This window comes from Mustelus asterias, chromosome 8, assembly GCF_964213995.1.
Source record: "Mustelus asterias chromosome 8, sMusAst1.hap1.1, whole genome shotgun sequence".
NCBI lineage: Eukaryota > Metazoa > Chordata > Chondrichthyes > Carcharhiniformes > Triakidae > Mustelus > Mustelus asterias.
The window spans coordinates 62,493,792-62,521,538 of NC_135808.1; the positions used below are offsets into that span (position 1 = coordinate 62,493,792).

General features: G+C 45.0%; 1 protein-coding gene across 1 annotated transcript in view; it reads left to right on the forward strand.

Moving 5' to 3' along the window:
- The window catches only part of lhx4 (LIM homeobox 4), an 88,337-nt gene that overhangs the window by 50,542 nt on the left and 10,048 nt on the right, over window positions 1-27,747 (forward strand). The window contains exon 3 of the mRNA XM_078219321.1: window positions 17,774-17,976. Coding sequence (XP_078075447.1) covers window positions 17,774-17,976 — 203 coding nt within the window. The remainder of the gene's footprint in view (window positions 1-17,773; window positions 17,977-27,747) is intronic.

A 27,747-nucleotide genomic window follows, 5' to 3' on the forward strand; every position in this document is an offset into this window, starting at 1 on the left:
GAGAACCAGCCGTGGATAACGAAGGAAATAAAGGAGAGTATTAAAATAAAAACAGCTGCGTACAGAGTGGCCAAAAATAGTGGAGAAACAAGTGATTGGGAAAAATTTAAGAAACAACAAAGAGAGACTAAGAAAGCGATAAAGAAAGGAAGGATAGACTATGAAGCTAGGCTAGCAATTAATATAAAAAATGATAGTAAAAGTTTTTATAAATATATAAAAAGGAATAGAGTGGCTAGAGTGAATGTTGGACCCTTGGAGGACGAGAGGGGGGAGTTAATAGTGGGAAATGAGGATATGGCTGAGTCTTTAAATAAGTTTTTTGTGTCGGTCTTCACGGTGGAGGACACAAATAGTTTGCCAAATATTAACGATAGAGGGTTGGCAGCAGGAGAAATACTTAATACGATTAATGTTACCAGAGAGGCAGTGCTGGGTAGACTAATGGGACTGAAGGTGGACAAGTCCCCGGGTCCGGATGGAATGCATCCCGGGGTATTGAAAGAAATGTCAGAGGTAATAGTGGATGCGTTAGTGATTATTTATCAAAACTCGTTGCATTCTGGGGTAGTGCCGGTTGATTGGAAAACGGCTAATGTTACGCCGCTGTTTAAAAAAGGAAGGAGACAAAAGGCGGGTAACTATAGGCCGGTCAGCTTAACGTCTGTAGTAGGGAAAATGCTGGAATCCATTATTAAAGAGGAGATAGCAGGGCATCTGGATAGAAATGGTTCGATCAATCAGACGCAGCATGGACTCATGAGGGGAAAGTCGTGCTTGACGAACATGTTGGATTTTTATGAAGATGTGACTAGGGCGGTTGATGGAGGAGAACCGGTGGATGCGGTGTTTTTGGATTTCCAAAAGGCGTTTGATAAGGTGCCCCATAAAAGGCTGCTGAAGAAGATTAGGGCACACGGAGTTGGGGGTAGTGTGTTAAAGTGGATTGGGGACTGGCTATCCGACAGGAAGCAAAGAGTCGGAATAAATGGGTGTTTTTCCGGTTGGAGGAAGGTAACTAGTGGCGTGCCGCAGGGATCGGTACTCGGGCCGCAACTGTTTACCATTTATATAGATGATCTGGAGGAGGGGACGGAGTGTAGGGTAACGAAGTTTGCAGACGACACAAAGATAAGTGGAAAAGTGAATCGTGTGGAGGACGGAGAAGATCTGCAGAGAGATTTGGACAGGCTGAGTGAGTGGGCGAGGATATGGCAAATGGAGTATAACGTTGAGAAATGCGAGGTTATACACTTTGGAGGAAATAATAACAAATGGGATTACTATCTCAATGGAAACAAATTAAAACATGCTACCGTGCAAAGGGACCTGGGGGTCCTTGTGCATGAGACGCAAAAGCCCAGTCTGCAGGTACAACAGGTGATCAAGAAGGCAAATGGGATGTTGGCCTATATTGCGAGGGGGATAGAATATAAAAGCAGGGATGTCTTGATGCACCTGTACAGGGCATTGGTGAGGCCGCAGCTGGAATACTGTGTGCAGTATTGGTCCCCTTATATGAGGAAGGATATATTGGCATTGGAGGGAGTGCAGAGAAGGTTCACCAGGTTGATACCGGAGATGAGGGGTTTGGATTATGAGGAGAGGCTGAGGAGATTGGGTTTGTACTCGTTGGAGTTTAGAAGGATGAGGGGGGATCTTATGGAGACTTATAAGATAATGCGGGGGCTGGATAGGGTGGAGGCGGAGAGATTCTTTCCACTTAGTAAGGAAGTTAAAACTAGAGGACACAGCCTCAAAATAAAGGGGGGTCAGTTTAAGACAGAGTTGAGGAGGAACTTCTTCTCCCAGAGGGTGGTGAATCTCTGGAATTCTCTGCCCACTGAGGTGGTGGAGGCTACCTCGCTGAATATGTTTAAAGCGCGGATGGATGGATTCCTGATCGGTAAGGGAATTAAGGGTTATGGGGATCAGGCGGGTAAGTGGTACTGATCCACGTCAGATCAGCCATGATCTTATTGAATGGCGGGGCAGGCTCGAGGGGCTAGATGGCCTACTCCTGCTCCTATTTCTTATGTTCTTATGTTCTTATTTCAAAGCTCTCCTGACCCACCTCTCATTACCCATCCAACATAAACTTGAGCTCATTTCAATCATTGCTGCCTGTATTCTAACTTGCATTAAATCCCGTTCAGCCAACATCCCTGCGCTCACTGATCTACATTGGGCTCCCAGTTAAGCTGCAGCTCAATTTTAAAATTCTTGTCTTTATTTTCAAATCCTGCCTGGGCCTCACCCCTTTCTATCTTTCGAACTTCCCCCAGCCTCACAATCCTCCAAGATCACTGCGCTCCTCTAAATCTGCTGTCTCGTGCACCTCTGATTTTAATCTTGCCTTCAATCATGGTCATGGCTTCAGCTGCCTGGACCCTAAATTCCAAAATTCCACTCTTAAATTTCTAACCTTTCCACCTCTCTCCTCCATATGGTGCTTCTTAAAAACTCTTTGTTCAAGCTTTAGCTCAGCTTTCCGAATATCCCTTTTTTTAATCAAACAAAATGTTAATGGGATGTAGGTGTTACTGTTAAAGTCAGTATTTCCTAATCATCCCCAATTTCCCTTGAGAAGGTGGCGTTGAGTCATCTTCTTGAACCGCTACAATCCATGTGGGGGAGGAACACCCACAATGCTGATAGTTGGGAAGGGAGGCTGAGCTTCCAGGAATTTGACCCAGTGGCAAATCATGGAACAGCGACATAGTTCCAAGTCAGGACAGTGTGCAACTCTTGGAGAGGAAATTGCAGGCGGTGGAGGGGTGGGGGTTCCCATGCATCTGCTGCTTCTGTCCTTCTAGGCTGTAGAGAGCACAGCTTTGGACGATGCCATCAAAGCAGCTTTGTCTGGAGGATTCAACGACCCTGTAGTACATGAATCCTATGTCATGGAATGTTCAATGTCCCTATAGTACCATATGGTGAGCTGCTGCAGTGCATCTTGTGGATGGTACACACTGCAGTGACAGGAAATGCCAGTGGTGGGGGAAGTGAATGTTTAAGGTAGTGGATGGAATGCCAATCAATTTGGTTGCTTTATTCAGAATAGCGTCGAGCTTCTTCAGTGTTGAAGCTGCACTTATACAGGCATGTGGGGAGCATTCCATCCAACTCCTGACTTGTGCATTGTAGATGGTGGTCAGGCTTTGGGCAGTCAGGAGGTGAATCATTCACCATGAATATTCAGCCTTTGGCCTGCAACTGTAGCTACAGTATTCACGGAGCACTCACAGGCCTGCAAACGTTAATATACATTCGCGAAGACCCTATAGTGCATTAATATCCTGTGTTGTAGAATACTGACTTTCCCTATGTGCATCACTATCTTGTACAATTGGACACCTGATAATCATTTGATATACTGCATTGTGAAGTGCTTGAAAACAGCGGAGCACAGCAATATTTTGCATCCATACGGCTCATTAATATATTATTTTACAGGATAGTCAATTTACCCTACAGCACATAAATATACAATGCCAGTGAGCATTTGAAATGTCTACAGTATGTTAATATCAAGGAATGCTTGATCTTGGTCAGTACATTCATTTTCTACATTACAAATGCTCGTGTCCCTGTCGTACATTAATATATTGTGCCATGGGGTGTAGTGTTAAGCAGAAGAGGTAGTGCCTCTGACTGCGGACATGCCGCATCCCTTGGATGGTCCGCAATCTTTGGTCCTCTCTGCTTACACAACTCTCACCTATGGCTCCAAGTAGTCGCTTGTGCACGGCGACGGCCACACCCCGGCAAACTGCGTCGGCTCGCAGGCTAAACTAGGTGAGGGTAGCCCGTGGATTTGTATCCCGGGTGATAGAGAGAGAGACACCCATCTGCACAGTGCACGAGGATGGCTGTGGCAAATTCATCCGACTGGAGCGGATACCCTAACATCTCCGATTAAGGAAGGGGCAGCAATTCCTTATGCAAAGTTCAGGTTGTAAGTATGGATAGGCATGAGTTGTAAGTACTGCCAGCATCGGCCCTTCCATCTTCAGAGGCCACACTCCATTTTATCATTTAGCGGTTTTGGCCGGGGTGAAGTACGCTCAACACAAAGTTCCCTCATTCAAATCAATCTCACACATGAGTGCCATTACATAATATTACACAGCACACAAACAGGCCATTCAGCCCAACAGGTGTTTATGGTCCTACTGACCCCTCGTTCCCTCCTCACTTCATCTAACCCTATCTCTTTGCTAGTGAAAACTGTCCCAACCTGTTAGTTGGACCTGTTCAGTTCTCGTATCATCCTTGTAAACACTTGCTGTGTATTGTTCAGTGTTTGTATATCTTTTTAAAAAATAGGGAGACCACAGCGATGCACTGAACTCTCAGTATGGTCAAAGCAAGTTTCTATATAGATTTAACACAAGTCTCTATTCTCCTTGACGTGAACCCCAGTGTTGTGTTTACATTTTAAGGCCTTCTTACTCTGCGTTGCTACCTTTTAATGATTTGCAAATTTATACTCGCTAATCGCTTTGCACCTTTGTTCCATCTAGATTCTTATTTTCCAAGGAGTGACTGGGCTCCATATTCCTCCAATCAAAATGTAACATTTCCCATGAACCTGCAATGAAAATCATTTGCCATTAAAATATGCATTCTGCAAGTTTAGTAATAATGCCTTGTATTTTGTCACAGTCTTTCCTCAATATTAACTACAGCCCCAATTTGGTGTCACCCATCTTCGTTTTACATTTCTGATTCCTGTGTCCAAATGATTTACGTAAATGATGAACAGCATCAATCCCTGTCAAGCACCACTTTCCATTTTCTACCAGACTGAGCAACTATCACTATCCCTTACCCTCCGTTTTCCTTTTAGTAGTCAGCATCTTATTCATTCCTGGACTCATTGAACCACAGAATTAAGCTCATCAACCTCCTCAATCCCCCTCTAGGGCATTTTCACAGTAACTTTATTGCAGTGTTAATGTAAGCCTACTTGTGACACTAATAAATAAACTTTAAAAAACTATTGCTTCATTGAAAACTTAATCAAATTCATTAAGCATGATTTGCCCTTAAGAAATCTCCTTGTGTCTCATTCTTTCTCATCATTATCCTCAAAATCTTCATTCCACAAATGCTACGGTGACTGAGCAGAGAAGTAGGTGAGATTCCATTGGCGGCAATAGTTGGATACCTGCACACAGATAGTTCATGGCATAGAGATGTTCCTCAGTTAATGAAGTGGCATTGCAGTTAGGCAGTTCCTGAGTAGCTATTTTTAGGACGCATTGCTCGACTACAACAAAAGCCTGCATTGGTATAACATCTCTTAACGTGCTAAAACAGTCCAAAACACTTCACTTCACTTCACTTCAAACAGAAACACAATTTGACACCATGCCACAGATGATAATACTGCAAAGGGTGACCAAAAGCGTAGGTCAAACACATAGGTTTCAAGGAACATCTCAAAAGAGGAGGAAGAGAAAAGGAGACATTTAGGGAAAGAGTTCCGAAGCCTAGTGCCTAAGCAGTCCCAAGCCCAACAACAATGACTGCTAATGTGATAGAGATCAGAATTCGAGGAGAATTCTATAGAGATCTGTAAGGGTTGTTGGGCTGGAGGATATTAGAGATGTTAAAAGGAAAGGCCATATAGGGCTTTGAAAATGAGGATGAAAGTTGAAAAATTATGCGTTACTAGAGTGAGAGCCAAGGAGATCAGAGGGGTGTTGCTTGAAAGGGACTTGGTGTGAGTTAGGATATGGCACAGAGATTTGGATAAGCTCAAGCAATTGGAGCTGTTTCTGCTCTGCAGCAGGAGCAGAAACTTGAAAGGAGTGTGGGGTGTTGAGCCTCTCAGTTGCAGTCCAGTAATAAAAGATGATGCAAGTCCATCTTCTTCACAAACTCACTGTATTCTCTTTTACAACTCCATATACATGCAACCAACACTCAGTGCTGCCTGTAGCCCATTTATATATCTCGATGAGTACTATTAAAGAAGTAACATACAAATTAGGCCTAAAGTAGAAGATTGCAGTTAACCCATTCCTAACATAAGGGGTGGGGGGGGGGGCGGCGGGTGGTGGTGGGGGGGATGATGGAGCAGTCAGTTTCAGAAATGGAGTCTCAGGGAAGACAGGATTTTGGAGGTGATAAAAGACAACATACTTACAGGGAGCTTGATGATGGTGTGGTCATTTGCACGGACAGAAGCATCAAAGGCAAGGTTTTGAAGAATGGGGGGATGTAGTGAAGACAGAAGATTTGAATGGTGAAAGGGTTAGAAAAGGTGCTGTGAAATTTGTCCACATCTCTGGTCAGCATGTCATAGCTGATGGGAAAAACACTCAGCATTACTGCATGAAATGTCTGAGCATTCATGGAATGTATTTCCAAGGATCAACGCTACCGGCACTAAGTGATACTCTTACTTGATAAATTGAGCCAACCTCGCTTTCTTTTGGAATAATTAGCCCAAAGAGGAATGTTGTGAGGGTAATGTTAGTTTTTCTGTTCAATCCAGTGTTGCAAATACATTTGAAAACGTTTGGAAAAGATTTTAAAGACCAGATGATACTAATGTTGCCACTTGCTGAGAAATCTCAGGCCAGCATCATCGGTGCCAATGAACTGACTAGGACCCGATCCAAACAAAACTAACATCAAATTCTGTAGCGGTCTAGCTTGCACCATTCTCCAGTGCCTCCGACTGACAAACTCATTGATCAATGATCATGAATAATACTGGCATAATGTCAGAAAATCCAACCTGGTGGGGCATGATTGGCAAACGTGGCATCAAAATTGACAACAGCAATAACTTTCTGTTCCTAAGGAAATGGGCTGAACACAGTCTGATGAGTACTAACACCACCCTCTGGCTGCCAAATAAGAACACTATCTATCCTGGGTGTATCCTTGTTCCAAACACTGCCATTTGATTGATTGCCACTTAGTCAGGAGAAAGGACAACAGCAATGATATCAAGATCAGCAAAAGCAGTGAGAGATGATAAATGTTGGACACACCAATGCCTCCTTCTTGCAAAAGTCAAGATTCATGCTAATCCTCCTCAGAGGTCCTGGTTGGGGGGGAGGGGGGGGGGCGGGGGGAAGACTCCTGCGGTTAACTGTTCGCAAACACAAATTAATTTGTTCAAGGGGCTGAATTCTCTTGGTGCAATGGTGCTGGCTGGGACAGGGTGGAGTGGGGGTAGGGGGCACAGGTAAGTTAGAGGGGGAAGACGTGGGAGGGAAACCCAATGGATGTTAAATGGCTCAAAATGCCACCTTGTGGGTATACCACTGATGTTCCTTCTCTCGACCGTTTCATATTGCTGAGAGAAGGAACATCAATGGTGTACCCACAAGGTGGCCTATTGAGCCATTTAACATCGACTTTCATTCCTCCCATCTCCCACCCAGACTTCTGTCCACTTGGGGTGACTGCCAGGTAAATCCACCTGGCTTCCCAGTGGTTTCCCTGGATGGAGATTCCCCCCCTTGATGGGTACTCTCTGATGCACAAAGGGAGCCCTCCCACCACCCCCCTCCCCCCACCCAACTCTGCTCCCCTGGTATATTTAGGTGAGGATAGATGGTAAGAGACTTGAGTTAGCATAATCACCAGCCTGGAGTGATTGGGTTGAATGGTCTCTTCCTGTGTAATGTAAATACAGTTCCTGGTGAAGCTAACTGGAGCTGATTGAGCGACGCAATCCACAAATGCAGTTTTCAGAGACTTGGGCTAAACTGTCTGTAAATACCAGGAATGGCTGGTTGAAAATGATCATGATATTGAAAGATTGCTGACTGAGAAACATCATCTGCACTTCTGAGGGGTAAGGCACAAGCTATCAAGAAAGAAACAGAAGTATGACAGTAGTTGTGAACAAGTTTAAATACCGAAAATAAGGATTATGCGTGACACCTGGTAGGGCAAGCAAAGCAGATCAATGGAAGTTCTTTATCTTATTAATACATTGTGCCAAGGAGAATTCACTGTGCCTTTTGTACATTAGTCAGAGTGCCATGGACTTCTCAATGTCCTTATAGTACATTAATTACAACAGATAATGCTGGAAATGCTCAGCAGGTCAGGCAGCATCTGTGGAGAGAGTTAACATTTCGGATCGATGTGACCTTTCATCAGAGTTTCTTCTGCACCATTGCCATGCATACAATAAACATAGTTGTGTTGCATAAATGAGGCCTGTTGGCCAATAGTGCACTATAGCACTGTGCCAATGAATAAAGCCAGGCCTGTAGTATCTTGATGTGTGGCAATACTGAGTGGAAGTCCACATCTGTGGTAGATTATAACTGCAGCGTTGCCACCAATGAGATAGAGTTGTAATTGAAATGATGTAATCCAGCATAGTTTGAATTGTGATGCGATTTGATTTTATATAGATAATATCACCTTCTATTTCCTGTACATTGCATGTAGAATGGCATGACCGTGTGTGACAAACCATTATTGTATCATGAAATTAATTAGGTGACATCACAAACGGTGATGGCCAGAACGAGGCAATTTATCAACTTTATCTGAACATTGAGGTCTGTAAATATCAACAAGCATGCACTTCTCTGCATTACTCATTGAAAGGATGCAAGACTCCCATCAAATAACTGCTCAATCTTGCTGACAATTTGGGTGCAAACCAGAACTTGAACTTGTATAACACCCATTACATGAGGCAAAATGTTAAAATGGACAGGAAACAAAATGGTGGTGGGGTAGGAGGGGTGGTGTGACAAGCGTCAAAGAGATGAAATGTAAGCTCAAAGTCTTGTTTTATTTATAGAAATAGTGTAGCTTCCATAGATTAATTATCCTACGGTTAGCATTTTTTTAATGCAGCAAAGAAGCAACATAAAACATTCATTATCATCTATCAGTAAATATCAACAATTAAACTTTACGGAACCAAACACCGCTGACTCATCAGTCATCAACAGATCTTTCTTCATCACAATTAACTCCCTCACCTCAGTCACATCGCTTTATTACTCCACGTTTATCCTGGAGGACAAGGATATCCTAGAGGTCCTTGTCTCTAAGGAGATCGACATTCTCCATTTCCTCTATTCTTACTTCCAAACCAACAGCAAAGAACTCAGGGATGTCATCGACTGAGATCACCGCTACAACTCCCTCCATTGCTAACTCGGCATTGCTGTCACCCAGTTCCCAGCCAGCCCTCACTCAACCTGTGATGGTGTCTTGTCACTCTATAGCTTCACTTATTTCTCCCTCCCCTCTCAAAGCTGATTTCTTCCTGTCCTGACCTATCCTGATCCCTTGAGCGGCACACCCCCCCCTTCCCCCACACTACCACAAACTAACTCCTAACCACTCAGTTATCTTTCCTCTTCTCACATCTGTGCATCTACCAGTTAATGGTTCCATTTTATTCAGGCATGGTGTCTCCTTTAGAAAACCATCATTATCAACCCCTCCTCGAATTATCCAGCATTCACCCATAGGGCTTCTCTAAGTGCTCTTCCAGCTGCAATGTTTGTCCCGTCTCTATGTAGTTAAAAATGCAGTTGTCTGTTGGTGCCATGTTTATAATGTGCCTATGGCTTCTGCCATCCCATTGGTTTTGTGACCACCCATGCCAATTACAAAAGGCACACCTCCTCTGACAATAACTGCAGTATGTTGGCATTCATCGTCCTCCTCAACCTTTCCATGACATTCAACACAGTTGAAGGAAAGCAAGAGCTTAAATTTATACAGCACCTTGCATGATCTCAGGACATCCCAAAAGCACTTTACAAGGTAGTCACCCTAGCGATGAAGCATACATCAAGCTGCTGGATCCAAGATATATTCCCATTCAGTTATCTTAATAATTACAACCATGAACTGTAAAGCCCCAGCTTTGTGGGACTGCCCAAATGGTTCTGCTCCTTCCTGTTCTCTTCTTCTCCCCACACACCCTTAAATGCCCAATCCCCCTCCACCTCACCACCTCTTATCCCCCACACCCTCTACCAAGCTTCTCCCAACCACCAATATTCTTACCTGCATTTTTGCCAAGACTTATGCACTTTCTCCAGACTGACCTCCCATCCACCTCCATCTATATAGAATCCACTTGTTCATCTCTTGGCTGCCAATATCCCACTCACCCATCATACCCATTGTGGATAACCTACCCCAACATATTTGCTGAAAACCTCCGGTCTCGCCCACGGCTGCGATTCTCTGCTGAGCCCCAAATTCTCCATTCTCGCTGGCAGCTGGGCAGGAACAGATGAGATCAGTAAATCCCGCCCATTAAATTTTAAATAGTCACTTTCAAAGTCCTCCAAGACTTTGACCTATCTTCAAAGTATCACCTGCTCCAAAAATGCATTCCTGCTCAGACTCACTCTATGCATTCCCTTCCTCTTACCCCCACCACCAGTCAGTTGCAGCGTCTCAGTTGCTTCAGCCCACTCTCTGGAACCCCAACTCCAAACCCCTCCACCTTCCTCCTTTATGTCTAAAAGCTTTTAAGAGTCCATATATTGAATCAGATTTTGAATTCTCTCATGAGGATGTTAAATAAAATGGAAGGGTCAGTGAGGGAAAAAAAATACTGATTTATGGAAAATTGGCTGACTACAGTCAAGGGGCGGCACAGTGGTTAGCACTGCTGCCTCACAGCGCCAAGGGCCTGGGTTCAATCCCCGACTTGGGTCACTGTCTGTGTGGAGTCGGCACGTTCTCCCCGTGTCTGCATGCGTTTCCTCTGGGTGTTCCAGTTTCTTCCAACAGTCCAAAGATGTGCTGGTTAGGTACATTGGCCATGTTAAATTCTCCCTCAGTGCACCCGAACAGTTGTCGGAGTGTGGCGACTAGGGGATTTTCACAGTAACTTCATTGCGCTGTTAATGTAAGACTACCTGTGACACTAATAAAATAAACTTTTAAAATATTTTAAGCACTAACCAGGAGGATGATAGGTTTATAGAAATTGGAAGAGGTTAAAACAGGGGCTGAATGTCCACTGGGGAATTACCATTACTGCTGAAACCCAATTCTCAAGTGAGCATCTACTCAAGATGACTGATGCATGCTTCATTTCATGAGCTCCTATGTATACAGTGAATATATGCAGTAAGGTAAAATTGCCATAGTCCCAGATAACCATAGGTTGCTCTGCCCACTGAGGGGGAGAGCTGACTGGTGGTGATTTAACCTCAGAATCAGCACACCTCAGGTGAGGGGCACAGTTGAGACGGTGGGACCTTCAGAAATGACCTCAGCCAGTCTGGGAATTGAACCCACACTGTTGGCATCACTCTGCATCACCAAGCTGCCATGCAACCAACTGAGCTAAAGTATACCTGGGACAGAAACAGGACCAGTAACGTAGGGGCAGAATTGTCTCTGTGTTGGGGTGAGCAGAAGAAAAAAATGATGGTCGCATTATTTTAAGAAAGTAGGAACCTTTGTTGGTAGTTCTAGTGTCTTCAATATTGTAAATATTCCATATCACCCAATATGGTCAGCATGTTGCAATATTGACTGTTGTGGCACAGATGTCTATGGCACTGACTGATGTATCTATTCACTCCAGATGATTGCGATCACTTAAGTAGGTAGGACCTGAAAATAGCAGCTACAAATATGTCTTGAGCTGAATAGCAGGAGCCAAAAGTGATTCACCTAGTAGTGGACATCTTTAATTCAGCCTCCGGTTCACTTAATTGCCAACATCAATTCAAATTGGCCCCAATGGTGCACTCTTGACTGCTTCCTTTTGCTATTAAATATCCAATTTAGGCAGACAGTGGAGACACATGGGAGAAAACCTTTAGAGCTGGAAAATGCAGTGGAAAAGAAGAATAACCTATAGCACACAAGGAGATATCTTGGTCATTTTCCACCGCCCATGTCTCCTGCAGATGTGGCTCATTCTTGGGATATGGTTCCACATCTACTAGCAGCCCTCGGGTACCTCACCCCACACGCATTCCTCATGTACGCACAGATTGTGAGAGTTTGCAGGTTATTCATCCTTGAATGGACACCTCATTCAGTCCCTCACCCAATATTCACAGAGGCTACTTTCCAGCTGCACTCATTGGATACTGGCAGGAGCAAGAACCTCCTGATTGTTCCCTACTTCCTAAACCAGATTGCTGAGGTCTAAGATGAACAAATTAGCAAAATCAAGTAATCAAGCCTGTTACCTTTCCTCATTTATATTACCCAATGCCGTCTAACGTTTCATCATTCCGCCGCCATTGGCAGCCTCACCTCCAGCTGACTTTATTAAGTGTATTTTCTGGATGTGGGCTTTGCTAACTAGGCTGGGATTTATTGCCCATCCCTAGTTGTCCTTGAGAAGGTGGCCTAGACTCTGGAATTCTCTCTCGAAACTGCTTCACGTCTCTTCCTCACTTTCTTTACAATGCTCCTTGAAACCGATCCCATTGACAAAGCTTTCAGTCAGGTATCCCCATGCCTCTCCATGCAGCTTGGCGTCAAATGTTGATTGATAATCGCTCATGTGAGATACTTTGAGACATTTTCCTACATTAGCCCTGCTCAGTAGTTGTTGTGGTGGTGCATTTAATCATTAAACCAAAGGGGCATTCATGACTTTAAGCAAAATAAGAGATCTTGTAGAGCCTGTAATTCTCAAACTTATTGTTTCCTTAAACTCTACTTCAAAAGATCACATTCCTACCAGTGACCCTTGCAGCCTTTCTATATTTGACTGCCAATTTGTGCTGAATCGGGGCTATTTTTTACTATAGACTCACAGCCCCTGCAAAAATGGATTTGGCCCATCCATGCCTTTGTAGGAGCATCATGCAAAAGTCTTAGGAGCTTTTAGTAACGGGGAACAAATTAATTGGAACCAACAAGCCAACCCATTTCTGGGGTCACTTCCACTCACCAGCCCAACATGTCAACTTATTCCTGAACCCCTTCTCCTTCCAGAGACACATCTAGTTTCACCTGGAACCACATTTGTCAAATTTTCTTCAATGACCTTTGCCAGGAGCCTTTGAGATTTGAACTCTTGAACACTCCAATCGTTCTGCATCAGTGTGCTCACTTTCTGCAGGGGTATCGGGAATTGAAGCTATGGTGGCATCCTTTTGGAGCTGAATTCAAACCCAGCTCTGTCAGTGGAAGGAGTCAAAGACCACACATGAACAAACCTGAGCACCCAGCCCCTTTATGAAAGGCTGAGTTCCTTAGGTTGTCTATCACCCGAGCTATGGGTAGTCGCTGAACTCAGCAGCAGATCATGCAAGCTCACTCCGTTTATCACTGAACTCCCAGCAGCAAGTCAGCAGAAACATGTTAGAAGAAAGTTGCAGCCTGAAACTCAGTGCCAACTTGCTTAAATTAGTAACATTTTGCGACTTGTTCCTTTAGCACTGAAGGGCTGAATGTTGCACTGATAGGATCTGTTACTGAAAATTCCTGCCTGTGCTTTTTTGCTGGGTCATTTTGGATGTCACGGGCCAGATTATCTGCTGGATCAGTCATCTTTCTGTCATGCAGATGTTTTGGGAGGGCTGCTCCTTTGTGAAAATGAATACTGAGCAAGGATAGGAAAGCAGATAATGCTGTGTTAAGTTTTTATTTTCGCCGTATTCTGGTGAATGGGGAAGCACCTCTATTTACCCCCATTCTAAGAAGGCCCTGTCCCCAGTCTGCGATGAGCTGTCCAGCCTCCGGCAGCATGGCGGTGGGCTGCTATGGTTGACCTCAACAACACTGGGTTTGGATGGAAGGAGTTTTAAACCTCAGCTAAGGTTCCCACTCGTGATTGATATCCAATGATTCTTGGTGGAAAGAGTATGCATAATAGTAAAGTCATGATGTGGAGATGCCGGCGTTGGACTGGGGTGAACAACTATTACAGTAAGAAGTCTCACAACACCAAGTTAAAGTCCAACAGGTTTATTTGGTAGCAAATACCATAAGCTTTCGGAGCGCTGCTCCTTCGTCAGATGGAGTGGAAATGTGTGCACTCTGACGAAGGAGCAGCGCTCCGAAAGCTTATGGTATTTGCTACCAAATAAACCTGTTGGACCTTAACCTGGTGTTGTGAGACTTCTTACTGTAATAGTAAAGTCGCCATAGTCGCAGATGACCATAGGCATGACTGGTGATAATTTAACCTAAGGATCACCACACCTCAGACTAGGGGCAAGGTTGAGAAGGCGGGCCTTCATGAATAACCTCAGCCAGTACAGGAATTGAACCCATGCTGTTGGCACCATTCTGCAGCACGAACCAGGTGTCCAGTCAACTTAGCTGAACCGAAAATGACAGCACAGTGTATAGAGCAGTAGATAAATAAGTGATGGTGACACAGTAGGATAGGGAATGGGAGACTGTAACACAGCAGCACGGTGGCCATAAGGAGGGCATGGTGGCACAGTGGTTAACAGTGCTGCCTCACAGCGCCAGGGACACGGGTTCGATTCCCAGCTTGGGTCACTATCTGTGCAGAGTCTTCACGTTCTCCCTATATCTGCATGGGTTTCCTCCAGATGCTCCAGTTTCCTCCCACAGTCTGAAAGACATGCTAGTTAGGTGCACTGGCCATGCTAAATTCTCCCTCACTGTACCCAAACAGGTGCCGGAGTGTGGCGAATAGGGGATTTTCACAGTTACTTCATGGCAGTATTAATGTAAGCCTACTTGTGACACTAATGAATAAAATAAGTCTGACTATGTTTTAAACCATTCACTAGAACTATAAAGTTGGTGTGAGATGCTTTTGACTCACACCAGTTATAATGTGAATGCAGAATCTTGAATTGGGTCTCCATTTTATTAGGAAATTGTCAATGAGGCTCACCGCAATGGATAGCAATGTCTTTTGGAGTTTCCCAAAGTTTTCTTGAAATTAGTTATGGATTTTAGTTGCAGCCCCTTGAAGTTAGCCTGATGAGCAGTTGGGAAGGCTCAGGATGGATCACCAAATGGATAAGGTGATGGACCTGATGGCTTGCATTGTCCTTTTCCTAAGCTGCATGTATATTTGCCTCAATGTTTGAGTATCTGCAGTCAGCCTGCTCTTCTCTGTCATCCGTTGTCTATAGCAATACAAAGGAAAATTACTTTAGACAATTTCCATTCTATACCTGGTCAGAATAATTTGAATAGAAAACATGTCCGATTTGACAGAGACTGGTGCCTATTTGTGGCCTCACCCAGAATAATCATAATAATGGCGAATGCTCAAAGGATAAATGTCATATGATCAATGATACTGTTCTGAAGTTAGAAATGAAACAATTGTTTGAGAATCAGCAAATAATTACTCTGGATATGACGTGACACTGGAATATTTGATCACTGTCTAGTGGGAGGTTAATCCTGTATCTAATTCCTGACCTGAGATTGCTAACTGTAGGTGCAAGCATTGGAAAGTATTCCACGTCCCCATATTAACATCTGACATCTTGGTGATTTTAAATTTTCAACAAAGAATATTTTGATACAAAGGAGGCTAAAAACTTGGTGTCCTTGTTATTCTTGTAAGTTGATCGGGGGTGGGGGGCGGGGGGGGGGTGGGGGGGGTGCGAGCTTCTTCTCAACTGAGCCCCACAAAATAAATATTATTTTAAAGGAAAGCTAACTCTTCTTTTGCTCTATAAGCCAAGGGAGAAAGCCGGAGCTGTTTGCTTCCCCACACTCTGGCAAGAAACACCCTAGGGTTTCATAGCCATTTACTCACCGAGAAGAGGTCTACAAAAGCATCAAAACGTCCATGTAGCCTTACTAAGGGGAGTTAGGGTGGAGAGTGGGGTTGTGGATTGGGGAATGAGGGGGGGTGGCAGAGGTGTGCAGATTAGTATTATGGTTTGTGAAACTGGCAACAAAGTCAATCGCATCTTTAAATTTTTAATACAACCTCCTTTATGAACAACTCTCTCAGGTGCGCTCCTGCAGTCTTTGTGAGCTGGAGGAAAATATGGGACCGGTACTTGTTGTCCCCCTCTGCATTCAACAATAGTGATTGGAAATGCCAATGGTTTGAAGCAGTTGGGCACCTACGCTACACCAATTGGGGTGTGGGTGCCCTGCAATCAACATGCAAAAGGAGAAACTCAACACAGGAGATTCCTCTATGGTTATTGACAGAGGATCCCAGTGTGCACAATTCTGGTACAGCCCCTTAGATTACACAGGGTATCTGGATTTACGCAGCTCCTGAAGTATGTTATACCACTGTACAGATAAGCACAGCTATGACATGTGTGTTAATAGTATACATCCCTGAAATACCCATGTGAAAATCTGTGTCTAATTTATTTCTTCTCTGAACATTTAGATACCCCTTGATTGTTAACCTTTAATTGTCTTTGCTAATTTTTCTGTTTTGATTTGTAATTGTCTATTGCTTGAAATAATAAGAACATTTTAAAAAGCATTCTGATTTATAGCAATGAATCAGATTTAATATACCCCTGGGGGGAAACTGGTATTTTTAAAGAGGATAATATTGCCATGCTTGCCATTTCATTATTCTAACACAAAGCCACTTTGTCTCCTAATGTAATATGATTTGATTGAAATAACTTTATGGTACCGTTTTTCTCAATGCTATAAAAAGAGAAGCGAGAAAGGAAGCATAGTAAATAAAGCCCCATTGAAAGAAAGAGTTTTATATCATTCTCAAGAGTGTCCCTCAGGACTGTTTATTGTGCAAGGAGCCATTTTATTCCTGATGTCCCATCTAACGTTCCCATCTAGTTGAAGGCCTAGGAGAATTCCCTAAATTTTGAATAGCTTTATCACATCAAATCAAGCCTCACGTGCCGTGTTAACACCAGAATAACAGTGCCTTTGACAGTGCATCACTCCCTCTGTGCTGCATTGCAACAAGGGCCTAACTGTCATGACAGAGCCTTGGGCTGGGGCTTGAATCACAGCCTTCTGAAACGGCTGATAAAGCTGTCCACTGAGTCACAGCCGACACTGAGTGCGTTGGCTTTTAAGACCAGTATGACTTTAATAAGTTGGAATATGAAAAAGTAGATTTCATGATTGATGATGGATTTGCTGGAATGTGGTCCTTTCAGTGACTTGGCCCCAATGTGCTGAAATATATAATGCTGCACACTGTTTTTTTCATTATGGGTAACTGTCTCACCAGTCAACCTTCAGCCATTCACTCAGAAATATTATAATCATTTTTCAAAGTTGAAACGATGATGTGATGAGTAAACACATTTGCTGATGGCAAGCAGCCAAAGATATCCAGCACTAAGAGAGGGACTGGCCTGCATTCAGTGATCGCTTTTCAAGTTCTGCTGACACCTGGCACCAGTTCAGTTCATTGAAGATCCTCCCCACCCCAATAAAAACTTCACTCCTGCCCATTAGCATCAGTCGTGGCTCAGCAGACAGCGCTTCTACCTCTGAGGCAGCAGGGCAAAGGATTGAAGTTCCACTCCACAGTCTTGAGCACGCAACCTAGGCTGACATGACAGTGCAGCACTGAGCTCATGCTGCACTGCTGCAGGTACTGCTTTTCCATTGCAAACCGATCAGCACTGCTGTTTGTGGGGGAGCTTGCTGTATGCAAATTGACTGCTGCATTTCCTAAATTATAGCAGCGACTGCACCTCACAAGTACATCCTTGGCTGTGAAGTGCTTTGAGGTGGCCCAAGGGTGTGAGCGGTGCTATACAAGTCAGTCTTCTTCCGAGATCAAAGATAATTGAAAATAAACAGCATTCTTGTTGGACAAACCAGTGATGTAAAATGACCTTGCCTTTTTTTTTTCTCTTCTGGTTAATTGCAGACGCTTTGGGACAAAATGTGCAGCCTGCCAGCAGGGTATCCCCCCAACCCAGGTGGTGAGGAAAGCTCAGGACTTTGTCTATCACCTTCACTGCTTTTCCTGCATCATGTGTAACCGGCAGCTGGCTACAGGGGATGAATTCTATCTGATGGAGGATAGCCGACTGGTGTGTAAGGAGGACTATGAGACAGCCAAACAGAACGGTAAGCACTGCACTGGTAACGTATGTCAAGCAACGTTGTGTAAGGATGCTCATATTGCATTGCCTTTATCCACCTTGGCATATTATTCAACATTGTACTCCTGATGATGCTGAGACATAGGCACAAATTAAACGTTCAAAACAAACCTTTTACCTTTACCATTAAAATGTGCGTCATGCTTCTTGAAGTTCTCCAACTGTTGCTGTCTAACGAATTGTACTTTTGAAAAGTACAATGTATTATTGGCACAGTGGCACAGTGGTTAGCATTGCTGCTTCACAGCGCCAGGGACCCAGGTTCAATTCCCGGCTTGGGTCACTGTCTGTGCGGAGTCTGCACATTCTCCTCAGTATCTGCATGGGTTTCCTCCGGGTGCTCTAGTTTCCTCCCACAGTCTGAAAGACGTGCTGGTTAGGTGCATTGGCCAGGCTAAATTCTCCCTCAGTGTACCTGAACAGGTACCGGAGTGTGGTGACTAGGGGATTTTCACAGTAACTTCATTGCCTACTTGTGACAATAATAAACTAAATTAAATTAAACTAAACTATTGGCCTGCGATATATCTGCTACATTCCTCGGTTGAGCATGCTATGATCACAAAGACCACAGCGCTTAAAAATGAACGGGATTCCCATGGCAAGCAACACAGGCATTCTGCACTGGAGGTGGGGGGAGTCTGAAGACCTACACATTAGGACACAGCTGTTCAGGGATGATGTTTCTTAAGATGAGATCTGCAATTCTCTCTTCCAAAAGCAATTTAAGCTGTGGGTCAATTGAACATTTCAATACTGCCATTGAAAAATCTTTCAGCCAAGCAATTAGGCAAAGGTACAACAGGTTATGGAACCACAGCGGGTAGATGGATTTGAGCCGCAGATCTGCCAATATCTAATTTGATGACCGAGCAGGCTGAAAGGGCTGAATGGCCTATTCCTTTGTAGTTCTTGGAGCAGCCTGTTTCAGACATTGGGGCCGATTTAAAAATTCCCTAAAGCGCCTGTGCTGCCTCCTCAAATGAGCAGAGTTTGAGGCAAGTCCTTCCTGCTGATTGAACAGCAGAGGTGATGGTGATCAATAAGGGTGCCTGCAAACTTAAGGAGGCCTTAGAGCCATAGAACCTTTACAGTACCAAAAGAGGCCATTCAGCCCATCAAGCCTGCATCACTCTCCGAAACATGATCCCACCCAGTCCCTCCCCTCCTGTCTATCCCTGTAACCCCACACATTTACTGTAGCTAATCCCCCTATCCCATCTTGGGACACTGAGGCCAAAACAGAAACTGCTGGAAAATCTCAGTAGATCTCGCAGCATCTGTAAGGAGAGAAAAGAGCTGATGTTTCGAGTCCAGACAACCCTTTGTCAAAGGGTTTGTCAAACGGTATGCAAAGGTTTTTGGGACACTGGGGGCAATTTAGCAGGGCCAATCCACCTACCCTGCATGATGGGGCATGGAAGGAAACTGGAGCACCCAGAGGAAACCCATGCAGACACGGAGAGAAGGTGTACACTCCACACAGACAAACACCCAGGGAAGGGAAATTGACACGAATTTCTCTCCTCCTGCAGGAGAAAAACCTAATTTCAAAAATACAACGTACAAGGAACATGACCAAAACACACTGCAGGCCTATTAATTGTCCTGGTCATTATATTTAAAAAGATGGTGATTCTCTGACAGCTGACTCGTTGCTGAAATTTTCAGATCTAATGTCTTTCGCTGACCTGCAGTCCACCGATTGACTAATATTAATGAGATTAATGACAATTACTAATAACCTGTTGTACAGATAGTTATTAATAGGTCCCTGGAGCAAGTGTTGTGCACTGAGTAATATCGCAACACAAAATACAAATGTGCATTACATCACCTGAGCCAATCAATCAGCTCGCGAAGAAGGCACAATTTATGGTTATTGAGCAATCCTGCCTGTCAGCCGCATAATGAATTAACTCCTTCAGTCCTGTCATAGAATGACAACGCAAACCTGAAGAACTCAGCCACTAGGCCGGTAACCTGTTTCGAGCAGAGTTCGCCTGCTCTAGAAGCCGCCAGCCTCACCATTCTGCTAAGTGAAGACCGTATTGGAAATCTGGACACGTGCGACTCTCCATTTTCCAATATTCATTTTATGTGGTCGGAAAATCAGTGTGCAAGCTTTTCACCGGTGCTGCAAAACTGGATAATTTATTCGCCCTATGTCTCTTAATCTAACATTGTCGTTCATTGAAGATAGACAAGGTGAAACTGCTTTCTGTAATTCTGTAAACTAAGAGCAGAAAGAAGCTTGAGTGTCTGTGTGTGTGTCCATGTGTGTGCCTGAGTGTGTGTCTATGTGGGTGTGTGTGTGTATGTGTCTGTATCTCTGTGTGTCTGTGTGTGTCCACGTGGGTATGTGTGTGTATGTGTGGGTGTCTGTGTTTGTGTGTGTATATGTGTGTGGGTGTGTGTGTGTGCACGTATGTGTGTGTGTCTATCTGTGTCTGTATGTGTGTCTATGTGTGTGTGTGTCTATCTGTGTCTGTATGTGTGTCTATGTGTGTGTCTGTGTCTATGTGTGTGTGTATGTGTCTCTGTGTGTGCATAAGAATAAACCAACTATCACATGGTCTGATTGCATTAGGAATTCACTCCTGGCTCTGAAAACATCTGATTGATCCACTAATAGTTAATCTCCACTGATCAATTTATGGATACTTTATTGATCAGTGAGTGGCTTAATTTCCTTTTGGATATGAGCGGAGGCATAGTACCAAGCTATTTGTGTTGGTTTACAGATACAGGCAGATGAAAAGCATGCACAGATTATAGGGATAATTCATATGGAACTGGGCTCAATTGCCTTTACATTTTACATTTGCAATTGTTCTGGGTCACTGAAAGGTTACATACAGACATAACTACAGCACCATATCAGTGTTTGCACTGATGGCCTTGCCATGGGCTCCACGATAGCCTCTTGCTGTTTTTCTTTGTCTTGTAGGAATATGTATTGCTTGAGATGGGAACTTCAAAAGCCACAGAAAAACACAGGAGGTGCTCGGTGAAAAGAGTCCATGATTCATTGTCTCCTATCCTGGTTATAATGATAGTGAAGTTATTGCCTAATCATTGCAATCAATCTCAACCAATTAGCCAACACCAAACCCACACATGAGGTGACGGAAACCCCTGTGGTGGAAAACTTTGGGAACCAAAGGCCTGAAGTCATCTAGCATTCCCAATATGTCCCTTATCTTGTCTTAGATTACTCACAGCCTAAAACATTATTTTCTGAAAGAAATCCATCTACTTTTTACTTTAATCAGCTTGGACAGTTCTGTAGCCAGGAGCTACTTAAAGTGAACATTAATCTGATAATATTTCACTAGCTTTTCACTCTGCTAACACAGTTGGACCTTACATATAGCTTGCTGCAATGAAACACAACTTCACGAGAGCAATGGTGTGCACTTAGTAAAAAGCTGTTGCTGTTCTGATATCAGAATGGATATAAAAAGTACAAATGAGATATTAAATAGTGTGTTTCCATTTTCCTCTGCTGATGTCTGTTGAGCTCTTGTTTTCATTTATTGCTTCAAAAACAATGGCTGAATATTCCTGTGGGCATTAGGGACCAATATTGGGACCACATGCAATCCCCAGCTTGTATGTGTCGTCAAGGTGCCCAACAGGGCAATGCAACATGATTCCTCGCCTCCAGGTTGACCATCCAATTATGGAAAGTGAGCGGATTCCTAAAGTGAGAGGCCCAATAAAGGGGCCCCCTGCAGAAGAAGGCTAGCATACCCACTCAGAGAGGTGAATGGTACTGAGGCAAAAAGACAAGTGTGAGCGTGCCTTAAAGTGGAGGCGCTCTTGGAAGCCTGCTGAAAATGTAAAATTTAAAATGAAGAGGCCCACAGTTGTTAGGGCCATGAGTGTGGAGGGAGGATCCCTCCACAGGAATGGTTTTGGTCATAACAGTTGTCTTTTCATACTTGTCGCTCACTCGTTGGACCAGTGGGGGAAGCCACTGATGGCCTCCTGAGCCTGCCATGGGGAGGCCTCCAGGTTGCTGCAGACCTCCACTCTCAGTTGGGAGGGGGAGAAGGGAAAATGCCGTTGGCATTAAAAATGGCCTGTAAGGGGCCTTGATGTGTCTAATTGCTCAGTCATCTCTGTAAACGGGGTTACCAAGTTCCACTTTCCCAGAGGCAGGCAACATCGCGGTGCCAGTCCATTAGGGTTTTATACTTAATTCCTGGCCCCATCTCTATGGGACCAGGAAAATTCAACCCGATGTATTTAGCCTCAATGATATGGTCTGTTTTCCACCAATCTGGACAGATACACATCACACAGCTGGTAGAACATTAGTATTCCAGTGCACATCTCACCATGGATCACCTATTCCCCCAGATATTTCATGCACAATGTGGTTCATAGAAAGCACAAGCTATCCTCTGGAAGTAAGTTTTTGTGGAAAGCGTGAATCTAAAAATATCGGAAAGTTGTCAAAATTGTAGGAAGTAGTGGTATTGACGTTGGGTTAAACAGGTTTCTGTGTGACCACTTGAATGTGTAGCAGAGAGCATTCAGCACTCTCAGAACAGTTGCTCAGCATATGTTATCGCAGTTACGAAAGGAGAAGAGGAATCTCAGGAAGAGAAAAGTGCATCAATACTCTTCATCCAATATGAAAGACAGTGGGGTGAGACTAGTCTTCATCAGTAGCACAACATGGGGTCTAGTAAATGGGAAGTGCATATTGCACCATGTCTGATATTCTTTTGCATTAAAGCCAAAGGAATGTTCATAGAATCAAACAAAGAACAAAGAACAATACAGCACAGGAACAGGCCCTTCGGCCCTCCAAGCCCGCGCCGCTCCCCGGTCCAGGATTGAATCCTGAATCCAGGATCCCCGCCCAATTTTCCAGCCTATCTACATCCTAATATCCTATCCACCGAGCTGTCCCTCACAGCTACGATGCTTTGTTCATCACAACCTATTAACTCACCCCCACCCCCCCATTCCAGACCATGTGATCTCCAGGGAGAGGCGAAAACCCAGAGTGAAAACCCCAGGGCCAATATGGGGGAAAAAAAATCTGGGAAATTCCTCTCCGACCCCCTGAGGCGATCGAAACGAGTCCAGGAGATCACACTGGCCCTGATCAGAAAATGCTTCCCAACCCTATTCATTTCCACTTCTGCTTTACGAACACCATCTGAATTCCCTGCCCCCGAGACAGGTTCCCAACTATCCGCAGTCTCGCTCTGTACTGGCACCAGCAAGATGATCATAGAATGAAGCCTTGAAACGAGAAACAAAGAACAATTAGCCCGCGCCGCTCCCTGGTCCAAACTTGACCACTCTTTTGTATCCCTCCATTCCCATTCCGTTCATATAGCTGTCTAGATAAGTCTTAAACGTTCCCAGTGTGTCCGCCTCCACCACCTTGCCCGGCAACACATTCCAGGCCCCCACGACCCTCTGTGTAAAATATGTCCTTCTGATATCTGTGTTAAACCTCCCCCCCTTCACCTTGAACCTATGACCCCTCGTGAACGTCACCACCAACCCAGGGAAAAGCTTCCCACCGTTCACCCTATCTATGCCTTTCATAATTTTATACACCTCTATTAAGTCTCCCCTCATCCTCCGTCTTTCCAAGGAGAACAACCCCAGTTTCCCCAATCTCTCCTCATAACCAAGCCCCTCCATACCAGGCAACATCCTGGTAAACCTCCTCTGTACTCTCTCCAAAGCCTCCACGTCCTTCTGATAGTGTGGCGACCAAAACTGGACGCAGTATTCCAAATGCGGCCGAACCAACGTTCTATACATCTGCAACATCAGACCCCAACTTTTATACTCTATGCCCCGTCCTATAAAGGCAAGCATGCCATATGCCTTCTTCACCACCTTCTCCACCTGTGATGTCACCTTCAAAGATCTGTGGACTTGCACACCCAGGTCCCTCTGCGTCTCTACACCCTTTATGGTTCTTCCATTTATCGTGTAGCTCCTCCCTACATTATTCCCACCAAAATGCATCACTTCGCATTTATCAGGATTGAACTCCATCTGCCATTTCTTTGCCCAAATTTCCAGCCTATCTATATCCTTCTGTAGCCTCTGACAATGTTCCTCACTATCTGCAAGTCCTGGAAAGGGAAGAGAGGGGTTAGCCCATAGAATCTATTCGGTCCAGAAGGAGGTCATTCAGCCCATTGAGCCTGCACCAATAACAATCCCACCTGTAACCCTGCTAATTTACCCTGCTAATCCCCCTGACACTAAGGGGCAATTTAGCATGGCCAATCCACCTAACCTGCACATCTTTGGAGTGTGGGAGGAAACCGGACCACCAGAGGAAACCCACACAGACACGGGGAGAATGTGCAAACTCCACACAGACAATGACCCAAGATCGGAATTGAACCCGGGTCTCTGACGCTGTGAGGTAGTAGTGCTAACCACTGTGCCACCATGCCACCCTCAATGCTTCTTGCTGCTGTACAATTACAGTTTGGGCTTTATCTCTAATACCGTTTCATCAATGTTCATAGGCAGACTGCATTTCTTATGAACTAAGCTGTTCCTTTCGGTCCTACCATGAACGGAGTTGTTGACTTCTGATCATATGTTGGTGAATTTGTCAAGTGATTTTGCATCATCTCAGAAGGTAGAAACCGGCATGTGTCCAAAGTAAATTAGTATATGGAAACAACAACATCCAACAATGGCTGACCTTGGGCAATATTTCTAGGCTGGATCTGCCGTAGACCATGAAGCTGCTGAGCCGCTTGACCTCCTTAAAATAAAAAAAAATAGGTTCTGAAATCTTTGTGGCTTGCTTCAGAAAATTCTTTAAACATGGTGGAGGTAAATGTATTTACATGACACTTTCTATACAGACGATGTTAATTCTCTGGGTGCAGACGGTGCTGGCAGCCACCACTTGCATTACTCATGCTGGTTTCTATGTTGATATCATTGCCAAAATCCACGTAGGCTGGGCAGGTAGCGAGTGGCAGCGGGCCTGTACCCAGGGAATTGACATTGTCTACATAGCACTGCCAAAAGTGACACCACTTAAGTAAATTTCTCCCCAATGCTTCACTAGGTCATACAAAGAGTTTCTGAGTCTTGTATGGTTAAACATTGTGTTTATTGATAACACATAACTATAACATATATACTGAGTGTAGCCCAAGCTATGAGCTATGAGCTACCTCATCTGCTACACAGATCTCTATCCAGTCCATAACTGACCCTCACCTTAGATCATGTTTCCCAGTCCCACATTAACCCTTGCTATGTCAGACGCCCTTATATTACAATGGCCTTTGATGCTGATTTTACCTCAGAATCATTTATTCTCTAATAGAGTTTCCATTCCACAAGCCTTGTAAAAGGTGGATGGAACAGAAGACCATGGACTACCAGAGAACCTATCAGGAACAGGAACAAGAATAGGTCAAATTGTCTCTGGAGCCTATTCAGGCATTCAATTAGATCATGCCGGATTCATATCCATAACTCCATCTATCCGGGTTGATTTTGATGTGTGTTATAAAAGAGTTGGGCTTTTTTTCCTATTCATTTATGGGATGTGGGCATCGCTGGCTGGGCCAACATTTATTGCCCATCCCTAATTGCCCTTGAACTCATGAGGCCAGTTAAGCTCTTTGAAGTATCCTCTTTCAGAACGTGTATTTCATAAACACGTATCACATCAAAAGATGCATATGTCACTCATGAACAAAGGAGATTGAATGACCATCGAGTCCATCCCCACATCGTCTGGAAATGCATGGAAGCTCTTGAAAAACTATTCAATTTTCCTGGGTTTCTGCCATTGTTTAGGTGAAGTTGTACCAGATGAGTAGAAGATCTGCCAGCAGAAATTCATGCCCAGGTCTCTCAGTGCTCATATAGAACATAGAAACCCTACAGTGCAGAAGGAGGCCATTCGGCCCATCGAGTCTGCACCGACCACAATCCCACCCAGGCCCTACCCCCACATATTTTACCCGCTAATCCTTCTAACCTACGCATCCCAGGACTCTAAGGGACAATTTTTAACCTGGCCAATCAACCTCACCTGCACATCTTTGGACTGTGGGAGGAAACTGGAGCACCCGGAGGAAACCCACGCAGACACGAGGAGAATGTGCAAACTCCACACAGACAGTCACCCAAGCCGGGAATCGAACCCAGGTCCCTGGAGCTGTGAAGCAGCAGTGCTCACTACTGTGCTACCATGCCGCCCTTTGGCAATGAAGGAGGAACTATCATTTGCTAAATGTTAGAAATCCACACACTTCCACCAGTGTACATACATAAAAGTAACTCACTCTTAAAATGTTTTTTAAACAGGAGATATTCATATTAGTTAACATTTCAGTTACAAGTTTGTTTGCTTTTGTGGCTGGTACAGTATATAAAGATCACTTCTTCAATGATATTAGATTAATTCAAAATCAAAGCTTACGAAGGAAAATTGACGATCTGTTGACATCCATTACATTTTTGCAAGGAAACACTTGGGCACAATTATAAGTTGTACAGCGCTAACATTCTACATTGTACATTTGACTGGACTTGACTATTCCAATACACACTTAGGGCCCGATTTTACCATTTTCATTCTAAGTGCCGAATCTGGGCGTAGTACAGAGCCGACTTAGAAATCTGCTTTCAGGCGCCCCCATACGCCCTCAGCCATCTCCAGTCCCATTCGCGCTGTGGGCGGGGCTTAGCACAGCCGGAACGATCGGAGCTCTGAACTGCGCATGCGCAGTTAGAAAAAAATTGGAAAAAGCGCTCCCGTGTCAAATCGCTCCCAAGCTGCAGAAAGCGGAGAAAGCGGCCCGGGAGCGAAAAGCGGGAGCGGGTGTATCTCGGGGGGCGGGGGTGGGGGGGGAGCAGGGGAGGAGGGAGTTGGGTAAGATGTATCTCGGGGGGGGTGGGCAGGGGACAGATGGATCTCTGGTGAGGGGGGCAGATGGATCTCTGGGGGGGTTCAGGGGGGTCCGCTGCCACTCTGTGGGCGGTCGGTGGGGGGGAGGGGGCAGGGGTGGCGATCGGTCTGGGTAGTGGGGGCTGGATAAGGGGGGCAGTGATGTGTGTGGGTAGTGGGGGGTGGATAAGGGGGGCAGTGATGTGTGTGGGTAGTGGGGGGTGGATAAGGGGGGCAGTGATGTGTGTGGGTAGTGGGGGGTGGATAAGGGGACACACACACAGCACTGCCCCCCTTATCCACCCCCCACTACCCAGACCGATCACCACCCCTGGCCCCCTTCCCCCCCACCGATCACCCGCAGAGTGGCAGTGGACCCCCCTGCCCCCCCACTAGAGATGCATCTGCCCCCCCACCAGAGATCCATCTGCCCACCCTCACCAGAGATCCATCTGCCCCCCCACCAGAGATCCATCTGTCCCCCCCCCCTGTGTCAGATCGCTCCTGAGCCGCAGAAAGCGGAGAAAGCGGCCCAGGAGCAAAAGGCGGGAGCGAGGGTGTATCTCAGTAGGGGGGGGGGGAGGAGGGAGGCGGGTAAGATGTATCTTGGGGGGGACAGAAGGATCTCTGGTGGGGGGGCAGATGGATCTCTGGTAGGGGATTCAGGGGGTTCCGCTGCCACTCTGTGGGCGATCGGTGGGGGGGAGGGGGGCAAGAGTGGCGATCGGTCTGGGTAGTGGGGGGGTGGATAAGGGGGGCAGTGATGTGTGTGGGTAGTGGGGGTGTGGATTAGGAGGCAGTGATGTGTGTGGGTAG